The sequence below is a fragment of the Mirounga leonina genome, unplaced genomic scaffold, assembly GCF_011800145.1.
Source record: "Mirounga leonina isolate KUSES-001 unplaced genomic scaffold, KU_Mleo_1.0 Mir_173, whole genome shotgun sequence".
NCBI classification, from domain to species: domain Eukaryota; kingdom Metazoa; phylum Chordata; class Mammalia; order Carnivora; family Phocidae; genus Mirounga; species Mirounga leonina.
The window spans coordinates 60,673,558-60,684,515 of NW_023270447.1; the positions used below are offsets into that span (position 1 = coordinate 60,673,558).

General features: G+C 58.3%; 1 protein-coding gene across 2 annotated transcripts in view; it reads right to left on the reverse strand.

The window, feature by feature from the left end:
• Positions 1–9,906, reverse strand: part of TIE1 (tyrosine kinase with immunoglobulin like and EGF like domains 1) — a 19,721-nt gene extending 9,815 nt beyond the window's left edge. Inside the window, exons 1-12 of one of the 2 annotated variants that reach the window (XM_035018813.1) lie at positions 9,754–9,906; positions 7,313–7,630; positions 7,111–7,221; positions 5,573–5,728; positions 5,298–5,429; positions 4,980–5,120; positions 4,664–4,792; positions 3,724–3,869; positions 3,354–3,498; positions 811–969; positions 497–634; positions 1–296 (exon numbers count right to left, since the gene is read on the reverse strand). In XM_035018813.1, coding sequence (XP_034874704.1) covers positions 1–296; positions 497–634; positions 811–969; positions 3,354–3,498; positions 3,724–3,869; positions 4,664–4,792; positions 4,980–5,120; positions 5,298–5,429; positions 5,573–5,728; positions 7,111–7,221; positions 7,313–7,630; positions 9,754–9,811 — 1,929 coding nt within the window. In that variant the 5' untranslated portion in view covers positions 9,812–9,906. The remainder of the gene's footprint in view (positions 297–496; positions 635–810; positions 970–3,353; positions 3,499–3,723; positions 3,870–4,663; positions 4,793–4,979; positions 5,121–5,297; positions 5,430–5,572; positions 5,729–7,110; positions 7,222–7,312; positions 7,631–9,753) is intronic. The other variant, XM_035018814.1, reaches the window with a different exon arrangement.
• Positions 9,907–10,958: the final 1,052 nt, after the last annotated feature.

The window sequence follows — 10,958 nt, forward strand, 5'->3', positions numbered from 1 at the left end:
GCTGGGGGGCAGAAGCACGCGCGCAGGGGGCGAGGCAGGGCCCAGGAGGGTACAGTGGTAGAGCCGCACATCCAGCTGGTAGGGGGTGCCAGGCGTGAGTCCGGTCAGGAGGGCGGTGCGGGCCTGGGGGGACGAGACGTTCTCCCGCCGCTCCTGTCCCCGTGTCCCATCCCATAGGCGCAGCAGGAAACCATCGCCCACCAGTAGCCCAGGCACCGAGGGTAAGGACCAGCTCACTCGCAACCGGTCAGGGCCCTCCACGTGCCAGCCCTCCAACCACGGCTGCAACGAGGGCTCTGGGGCCGGAGGTCAGGAGTCAGAACTGTTCAGCTGGTCCTCGGGGCTGGACAGGACAGTGATTCCCCAGGGGACAGGGTGGGACACCCTCCAGTGGGAAAGGCAGGGGCCCCTGGCGTGGGGACAAGACAGGACAACTCCTGAGTGCGTGGGACGGTAACCCCCGGGGGGACATGAAGGGGTGACTCTCGCCTCTCACCAGGACAGTCTGTGGTCATGAGGGTGGGAGGCCCCCAGGCCCCCTCCCCGCCTTCCCCTGGCCGGCTCAGCTGTACGCGGACGCTGTATCCCGTCTTCGGCCTCAGGTTCATTAAAGTCACATTCTCACTGGGGTCCACTGGGGGCAGCGCACATCTGTTCAGCCCCCACCTCTTCCACAAGCTGCCATCCTCCCCCCTGTCATTCTGCCCTTTCCCCTCATTATTACCCAATAGCCCTGTCCTGCCCCAGCCCCCCTCCCAACCCCCGGGGTCCCGCCCCCGCCCCCCCCCCCCCGCCTCCCCCGCCGCTCACCCACAATGGCGGACCACGCCATGGTGCTGTCCTGGGGCCGATAGTGCAGGCGGACAGAGGCGATGGGGCCATCCCCAGAGAAGGAGACCAGCGGGGAGACCACGAGCTGGCGGCTCTGCTTGGCCAGGAGCCGAGGAGCAGTCAGGGGCACTGGGGGCACTGCCAGGAGACCCAAGGTAAGGCAGGGTCCATCCAGATAGCCTGCCCAGTCCCCAGAAAACTAAGGACTCTACTGTGGCCAGCAAAGCCGTGTCTGGGTCTTGGTTTGGATGTGGGGCCCCCTCCGGGCTGATGAGAGACAAAGTTCAACCGATGACCAGAAGGGCCCGCGTTCTCCCCCTGGGCAGCTCAGGGCACAAGGATCCAACAATGAGGACGTGAGAGGGTCCCCAACGATGCTAAGTGAGGTCTGCCATGGCTAGCTGGATTTGGGGGAGGGCACTCTATCCATGTAGTGTGGGGCACACAGAGGGGGCTGAGACCCAAGGCACGGAGAGAGCCTGGTGTCAGCATGCTCTCTGCCCTCCCCCCATCATTTGTCACTCTCTTCATTGGAGAAAAAAAAGATAGCCACTGATGAGGCACCCGCTCTATCCGGGCTGCTTCATGCCTACAATCTCCACTTCTCACAGCTACCTTTCAGGCAGGGCTCTCCCCTGTGTTATGAGGCTCGGAGAGGTTTACCTTGCCTACGGCCAGGCAGTCAGCAGGAGGTACAACCAGGGTTTGAAAGAGGTGCTTGGCCAGGCCACCTAGAATCAGCCAATTCTACCCCGAACAGCTTTTTGTTCCTGCCTGGCTTCCTCACTCCATGCTCATCGCCCCTCTTCTGGCTTGAGCTTTTCTTACCAGATGATCGCGTCTGCTCTGTGACTGGTTCCCTTGCTTCGCCCAGACATTTATCAGACTGATTGTTCTAAGAAGAATGGGTGGATGGAGGAATGGGTGGCTGGAAGCGAGGGAGGGCAGGAGGATGGGTGGAGGATGCAAGGTTGCGAGCTCAGGGGGTGGGAAGAACGGTGGCGTCAGCATATCATGAGAAGGTGAGAGCAAGGGTGGGTTTGGACCCCTGGAGCCCCGGGTGCCTAGGGCTCACAGCGGGGCTTAGCTGTGCAGGGGGTGGCCAGATATAAAGTGGGCCCAGACTTCCACGCTGACTTCAGAACCAGACCCCCACTGCTGGAGGTCCCACCAAATGGGTCTGGGGCTCAGGAGAGTGGTCTAGGCTGCAGGTCATATCTGGATATGCATATCTGGAGTTGCCAGAGAACAGCCCAAACCGTGGGAGTGGATGCTTTAATAACAGTAACTATAGGGATGCCTGGGGGGCTCAGTACTTTGAGTGTCTGACTCTAGGTTTCAGCTCAGGTCATGATCTCAGGGTCCTGGGATGGAGCCCCGCGTTGGGCTCTGTGCTCAGCACGGAGTCTGCTTGTCCCTCTCCCTCTGCCCCTCCCCCTGCTCGCTCGCTCGTTTCCTCTCTTGAATAAATAAATTAAATCTTTAAAAAAAATAATACTAACAATAAATGTCAACGTATATGGAGCACATACCCTGCATCAGGCACGACGCTCAGTGCTTAAATACATCATCTAACCTCATTGCAACTTCAATGCATTAAATGCACCATCTAACCTCAGCGCAACTTAAACACGTTAAATGCATCATCTGACTTGCTTCACTGCAACCCTCTCTGGAGAGTGCTGATATCCTCTCTGCATGGGGAGAGAAATAAGCTGTGAGGAGCTAAGCAGCTTGCTTAAGGCTCTGGAGCCAGGAATTTGTGGTGAGGATTTGAAACCAAATTGCCTGGGATCGGAAGCCTGGGGAGAAGAGACAGGCTGGAGGTGGAGCCCGGGTCACACTGATAGGTCCTGCTGGAGGGGCAGCTGCAAGCTTGGTGGGAGGGGTGGAGAGCAAGTAGGGAGGAAGAGAAAGAGGAAGAGGAGAGAGATCTGGGCTTCTGTGGGGGAGGCGGGCTGTCAGGAGCAGAGGGCGAGGAGCTAGGGCTTACGGTGCTGGCGAAGGTGAAGGGACATGGTCATGCCCTGCTCTGGGCCATCCTGGGCACTGGCAGCTCCCTCCCTACTCACCTGGAAAATCCCAAGTAGCTCTTCTGGGCAGCAGGCCACCCTCTTAGCTTAGGTGCCCCGCGTGCTCCCCTGTCCTGGCACTGAGAGCCCTGGGGTGTGACTCGGAACAGGGAGGAGCATCCCAAAGGCAGAATTAAAGACACGCTGGGTGCAGGGCTTGTGAGGAGGTGGAGAGGGCCAGCATGGCCAGACAGGAGGCTGGGCAGGGCCAGAGGGTATGTCGTTCCTAAGGTCCGGGATGTCCTTTCCAGATAGGACAGAGCTATGCTTCTGCCCTGACACAGGCCAGCCCAGACCTCTGGTGGATGACAAGCCCTCTTTGTTGGGTGCTGGGCTGGGAGCTGAGGTGCCCTTGCCCTTCCTGCTACAATGCCCTGTCTGAGCAGCATCAGCCCCCTGAGCACCACTCTGCCCACTGTCCATCCTCCATGGCCCCAGGACATCACTGACCTTTGACATTGACCCTGAAACGTCGGCTGTCTTGGCCACCAGATGTGGACACGCGGCACTCCCAGAGCCCACTGTCCCCAAGGGCCAAGCGGGGCACCTCGAACTCAGCTGTGGTCCTGTCTGGCTCCACAATGGCCTTGGTGGACTAGAGAGATAGGGAAAGGGAACAGACCATAGAGAATGAGCACCCAAGTGGCTGATATGAGGACTGATGAGGGGACAGAGATGGCTTCTCAACCGTCTGTCTGACCCCATTTGAGCCATAGTCAGGCCAGTGGGTAGAGCCTATGGAAAGCCCTGAGGGCTCAGGGGTCTGAGAGACCACATGTGAGGCCGGTGGGATGCGGGGGGGTGCAGGGGTGCTGCTGACCAGGAGGACTGTGCCATCTGGCTTCCGGAGCTCCATGCTGCCCCGCACCGGGAACGGGTTCCCCGCGGCTGCACAGTTGATCCGGGGCGTAGTCTCTAAGTTGAACTCCAGTTCTGAGGCCACGTCCAGGATCTGGGGGATCCGGTCTAGGGAGAGAGAGGGCACATCCTGGAGCCCCTTGGGGCAGACACTGGCCACAAAGTGGCCCCTTGTCCCGTCTCATGCATCTCAGAGGAGGTGCCGTTAACTGCTCAGTCGCTCAAGCCTGAAAGCCGCAGAGTCCCATAGGGCCCTCGCACCCCATGGCTGATCGGCCGCAGAGTCTACCTCCTGCGCCCCCAACCCGACGTCCTCCCTCGGCCAAAGCAGTCCCCTCCCCGGCCTCACAGCCCCAACACTGGTTCAGGCCTCATTCGTTTCTGGGCTCTGTTACAGACCCTCCAGGGTCTCCTGCCTCCACTCTCCACCCAGCTGTGTGGATCCTCTCCCAAACCCAAATCTGACTGCCTTCCACGTGTTCAACAATTCCCTCCTGCCCCCAGCACACCTGCTGGCCTGCTGTTCAAAGTCCCCAAGGTTTGCCTCTTCTGACCCCCCCACCCCAGCCTCCCCTTACCCCACTCTGCTGGTACCGGACCCCGAGGCCTCAGCCCCTGGGCCTTTGCCTGGGCTCTTTCCCCAGCCATCTTGTGCTCATCCTTCATACCCCACCTCAGATCTTGCCTCTTCCCGAAAGCCCTCCCGGAGCCCCTCAGACTGGCCAAGGGCCTCCTCTGGGCTCCTACCCACTCTGGCTCCAGCCCAGCCCTGCAGGGGTGAAGTGGGCTGGGCAGTGAGGACACCCCCTGAACCCTGAGCTCCCCGAGGGTAGGAGCTGGAGCCGGGGAGATGTGTCGGGCGAAGGCTGACTTGTTTTGGGGGGTCTCAACGACCCTTGTACCTGACTTCTCACAGTGCACTCCGTGCCAGCCGGACGGACAGACACAGCCACTGAAGCGGTCACAAGTACCACCATTCCGACAGTGGCACTGGAGACGACAATCCGCCCCGAAGTGGCCAGGGGCACAGGCTGCGAACAGAGGGGCTGTGGTTAGAGGGGCAGCGAGGGCACAGCCGGGGCCAGGGTAACGACAGGCTGCGTGAGCAGGGGACCGTGGAGGGCCTGGCGTGTGCAGCAGGGCCCGGGGGGAGGCTCCCGGTCTGGCTTGTGGCCGGCTGTCCGGGTCAGGGACAGCGGAGGGCAGGTCGGTCCGTACCTTCCTGGCACTGGCTTCCTCTCCAGCCAGATCCACAAGAACAGCCGTAGGGGTCCGGGAGGCAGAAGGTGAGACCTCGGCAGCCTGATGTGCCTGGGCACTGCTCCTGGCAGCTCTGCCCAAAACGGCCCTCTCTGCAGGCTAGAAACACGGCGGGTGGGTGTAGGATCCACTGTTGGGCCTCAGGGTCCGGGATCCTTTTGGCGTTCTCTCCACCCACCAAGCTTCATCCTCTTGGTTCATGAGTCTTGCCCCAGCCAGGCAGCCTCTCTTGCCTAGGTCCTAGCAGCTCCCGCCCCCCCGCCCCGGCCTCCTTACCCTGCTCGCAGCGGGTGCCAGTGAATCCAGGGGGGCACACACACTCGCCATCCTGGTCATGGCAGACACCTCCATGCAGGCAACCTGGGCATTCCTTGGTACAGTCTGGTCCCCAGCGCCCTGCCCCACAGCCTGGGGGAATGTGCTTTCAGCGACCGACCCTCACCCACCACCACTGCTGCTGAGGACTAGGACAGCCCTGGGGGCCCACAGGAAGTGCCCACAGGGCTCCCAGCCTCCCATCCCACCCACCATCTCTGCCCTCTGCTCCTCACCCCGCACGATGAGCCGGAAGAAGGCGCTGCCTAGGGGGCTGGTTTCCAGGTAGGTGGCACTGTAAATGCCACTCGCTGGTGGCTGCACATTTGGGAGCTGCATCAGGAACCGCCCATCCTGGGCCTCATGCCAGTCCAGGGTATAGAAGTAGGATCCTGTGGGCAGAAGCGGGTCCGAGGCCTCAGCACCAGGTGAGAGCTGCTGCCCAGGTCACATCAATATGCGCCCCGTACAGTGGCCAGAACTGGGGCAAGGCACCAGCCAGGGTCTGTCCCCAAGGAGAAAGCTGAGGTGCATCCTCTGCTCCATGACCCACCAACACTCAGTAAGTTGCCAGGTCCTGCTCAGTCTAGCTCCTCCTCATCTCCTAAAGCAGTCCAGTCTTTTCCACGCCACTCACGGCCACCACCACCATGGCCCTGGCCTCCTACAGCCTTCCACGCAGTCTCCTCTGCCTCAGTTTCCCCTTTTCCTTGTCCATCCTCCACTCAGCAGCCCGCAGGATTTTCCTCAACAGAAGCCTCCGCAGCTCCCCTGCTTGGATTGCCCCAGTTACCCCCTCCTTAGCACATCACTGCTTAGCCCTCTGGCCCCATACCTCTCCACACCCTGCCTGATTCCTAACATTCCTGAGTTCTGAAAATGCTGCTTTCTCTTCTAGAAACACCATGGTATTTCAGCGCTTCCTGCCTTTCCTCTTAGCCAATCCTCCTGCTGGAATGTCCTTTCCTCCTCCTTTGTGTGGCTAATTCCCATACCTCCTTCTGGGTACAGTTATCTACTTGGGGACTTCTCCGAGAAGCCTCTTCCTCCAGGACCTGCAGACCCAAATACTAGGGTCCCTATCCCTGTCTCACCCCCTTTTTGCCTCTTTGCTCAGGACTGGACTGTAGGGAGCCCAGGTCTACGTGACTCTCCACACCTCTCATCAGTTCAGGGGGCCTGGTGCTCAGGAGACAAACCCCTTGGCTCAAGGGAAGGGTCCTTCTCCTTCAAGAGCCCAGGGATGCAAGAGGCAGCCAAAGGGCTGTGGGTCTGAGGGCTGAGGCAGGAATCTCTGGGGCCACACAGAATAAGGGCTCCCTCCCATGGAGACCCTCCCAGAGGGTCTGACAGGGCCAGGGTGGGGGCAGGCCTGGGCCGAGTTACCAGTTCTCTTCTTCGCCACGGGGACTGCTGCCCCCTGCCAGGGGGGCCATGTGACAGCACCCGCTCAATCCCAGGGGAGAGCCAAAGGTGAGGGTTTAGCACAGTGCTGATTTGAGAGTAACAGGGAAGGATGTAGTGGACCACAAACAAGGCTGCTGGTCCTCTGGGTGCAGGAGGAGAACAGCGCAGAGCCAGAGAAGAGAGGGGCGCAGGTGCCTCCCATGGACCTGATCCAGGACAGAGGCTGGTGCGGCGGGGAGGGTAACAGGTGCATCGGAGTGAAGGCTGTGTAGGCGGCCAAAGCTGGCGGGGCCGAGGGCAGGGAGGTGTTCCAACGAACAGACCCATGTGCGTCGACCTGCCCAACCCGTTCGGACGCCCCTCTCACCGTTGCTCTTCCAGATCACATCCGTCTGCTTCTCCTTGCGCACACGTGCCACAAGCACGGCTGTGTCGCCCTTGTTCACCGTGTGTGTGACCTTGTCCGGGAGCAGGTGCGCTGCGGGGGTGGGGGGGCGGGAGGGAGGAGGGTGGGGTCAGAGGTCAAGGGCGCCTCCCCTCCGGTCCCCGCCCCCGCGGGCCGGACTCACCTCCCGGGCTGTTGTGCACGTAGAGCACGCGCGTGCGCCCCGCGCCCGCGCCGCCCACGCACGAGAAGACGCCCACGAGGTCGGAGGGCTGCGAGAAGCCGCGCAGCGTGACGCGGTGCGAGCCGTTGCGCAGCAGGTGCGGGGGCTGCCCGGGCCGCGGCGTGCGCACGATGCGGTCGTCCTTCTCCAGCAGCAGCGCGGGCCCCCAGGCGTCGGCGCCCGGGCCCGGCCCGGCCTCCCCGGACACGCAGGTCAGGAAGAAGCGCTGGGGCTCGGCGAGCCGCAGGTCGGCCAGCAGCGTCAGGTCCACCGCGGCGCCTGGGGCGGGGGCGCCAGTCCTGCGTCCCACGGGGTCCCCAGCCCGCCCCGCGCGCTCTCCCAGGCGTTTCCCTCCCCTCCCTTCCTGTCTCTTTCCCGGCCCCGCCGCGCGCTGGCCCTTTCCTCCCAAGGCTCTTCGTCCTAAAAACAAAAACAAAGCCCCCTCTCCGGCCTCCTGGTGCCCCCCTTCTCCCGCCAGATGGCTTCCCTTTTATAGCCTCGGAAAGAATGATGTATGCGCCCTGTCTCCGTTCCCTCACTGTTTAATTCCCCGCCAGCCCTCTTGAGTCCCCACCTGTCTCAGAGGGCTCTGCAAAGGGGAGCCGCTCTCCGGGAGAGCCCTGGAGAACAAAATCGTCTTCGAGAAAGCCCTCCCTGCCACTCCAGAAATCTAGACAGGCTTGCCATCCTGGGGTTTAAGGGAGAGGCGGGCTTCTATAGCCAGGTGGTTGTGGGGCAGAAAGGAGGGGAGGCCCTCCTTTTCTGTCCCTGCCCGTTACCTGGCAAGTAATTAGTTAGCTTAAATGCCACTTAGCTCATCAATTAATATTCTTCGAAAGCCTACCACGAGTAAATTGAAGTTTGCGTTTGCTGACCGCCCAGCATATGCTGGAGCACCTGCTTTCCAGGGGATCTTCACACCCCCCCAGTGAAGTTGATGTCTTTCCATTTACAGAGGAGGGCAGTAATAATTATTCTACAGACTTTCTGGAGCAAGCTCACCTACCACCCTGGCTTTAACTATCACCTCCGAGTCGACAACCCTGGGACAGCCTCTCAGCTTGGGCCTGCATTTCTATCCGCTTTTCCAATCCTGCTTCTCTCCGGTGCCCCCTGACTCAACAGATGGCACTAACCACCTGAGACACAAACTTTGGAGTCCTCTCATGCTCCTACTTTCGTGATAACTAATGTTTATTGGAGGTCAATTTTATGGCAGGTGCTTTATGCATGTTTTCTCATTTTATCATCCAACTATCCTGGGTGGTGGGTGTTATTACTCTAGTTTTATAGCCAGCGAATGAAACCTCAGAGAAGTAACTTGCCCAAGGACATACAGTTAGTAACTGGCAGAGCCAGGTTGTCTGACTCTAAACTCTATACCTCTAAGGATGTTGCTGGCTGCCGCCATCAGTCACAAAATTCTGCGGATTCCACTTCCTCAAAGCCTCTTGACTGCACCGCCATCTCCAAGCCCACCCTTGTTTAGACCTCACCTTTACTCACCTGGACCATTCCCAACTCATCCCCCATCTAAGACCTTGTGACTCGATGTCTGCAACCTCCCATGGCTCCGCATTGCCCTCAGGATACAGAGCATGCTCTTGAGCCCCTCATTGCTCACACTCTGCTCTGAGAGGGTGAGCAATGAGACTTGCATCTACTGAGATTTGCATCTCCTCTGAGACTTGCATCTACTGTTCTGGCAGCCTGGAATGAAGACCACTGCTCTTAGCAAAGTCTTTCTGGACGCCTTTGTCATCTACTACCCCCAAGCAGAGTAGCTGACTCCTCCTCAGTGCTCCTCTGGAGCTACTTGTGTCTCTCTCTTATCCTTCACCCCATGTGTTGTGACCCCAACTACCACTCAAAGATAGCTTTTGCATTCTAATCCTTTTTGGCCGTCACTGAAGGAATCAGCTACGGCTTACACAACAACTGGGCACCGGGCAATCTGTGTAAATTACCTCCTTTAAACCCCATAACAGCCATAGGAGGTCAACATCATAGACTTTGTTACATAGATCTGGAGGCTGTCTGCCTTTCAACCCGTGACCCAGAGCACAGCTCCTAGGATATTGTTGGTGCTGGGTAAATGTTTGTCAAATGAATAATTGAATGAATCCAACACACCGACCATACGAGCACCCACTGAAAACTTCAGGGCCCCCATAGGCCCTGCGGCGCTTTACTGATCCTAAAATCCAGCACAGTCAATGACTGCTGTACTCCCAATGCCAGGCTGCAGAGGTTTCTAGTGCCTGCCTTGGTTTTGGGGGCCTTGATCCCGCTTGCTAGCTGATCGGGGTGCACATAAAGGTGATGGCAGTGATGGTAAGCCTTCTTAGGGGAGAATCAGGGCTTTGGGGGCTGGGGGTGGGAGTGGCTTGGGGGAGACTTACCAACATGAGAAGCCAGACAGAGGATGGGGAGCAGCAAACGGGGCCCCAGCCAGACCATACTCTGGAGGCTGACCAGGTCAGCCAGGACAAGCTAGGCCTCCGGTCAGTTCGTCTGGGTCTAGATGCTGGACCTGAACTGATTAGTGCGTGTTGGTGCTGGGGAGGAAGAGGAAATGAGGTGGCTTGGGTGGGAGGGGTAGCAGTGAAGGGGTGGGGAGGACTTATCCTGCTTCTGCTCACCGCTCCCCCCCCCCCGCCCCCAGTCCGGCCCCCACAAGGCTGGGGATGGGTGTGGCCTGGAAGGCCCTGGAATGGGGTCACTTGAGGTGGGGGGAGAGTTGTAAGGATAGACCTAGGGACTGTGTGACCAGTTTTCCCATCTCCTGTTCTCCCTTTGGTCCTCTGTCTTGCCAGCAGGCAGGAGGCAGGAGGCAGGAAAGGGAGGAAGCCAGTGGCTTCCGCCTATTGAGGGACAGGGGAGGATGCTGTTCTGGGGTCTCCCCTCCCCCCAGCACATACACACAATACGGCCCATGCAATTCCTTATGTATGTGTCCTAGGACACCGTTTCACGGGTGTCCTAGAGAGCAGATCACGTACGTAACAAGTGGACAAAGGAACACAAGAACTCACGCTCAGGGCAGAAAAAGAACTTTGATTCTATCTTGCGTATGTAGGCGTGGACAAGTTTTCCCTTCCAGATTCTTTGGCTGGCCTAATAATTGATATGAGGCAGATTAACAGGAGAAAAACAAAAGTTTAATAGCATCTGTATTTCCCTGTAGACATAGGAGTGAAGGGGTTCAGAACAAGTCTTCCTGCAATATGCCTCTTTGGCATGAAGATTATTTTGAGCTAAAAATATTCAAAAACCTAGCAGATTCAGGAAAAGCTCTTTACCTCACTTTCAACTGCCTAAATTTATATTGGAAAGGGTGCCTGTTCCAGGAAGAGAGCTATTAGCAGAGATTCCTCTTTACCTCAGGCACTTAACTGCCTAACAGGCCAACCTTTTTTTTTTTTTTAATTGAGTTATAATTACTATACAGTGTTATGTTTCAGATGTACAGCATAATGGTTCAATAATTCTATACACTACTCAGTGCTCATCACGAGATGTATAGACTGTCACCAAACAACAATTATTATTATATTATTGACTATATCCCTTACGCTGTACTTTTCATCTCTGTGACTTTTTAATT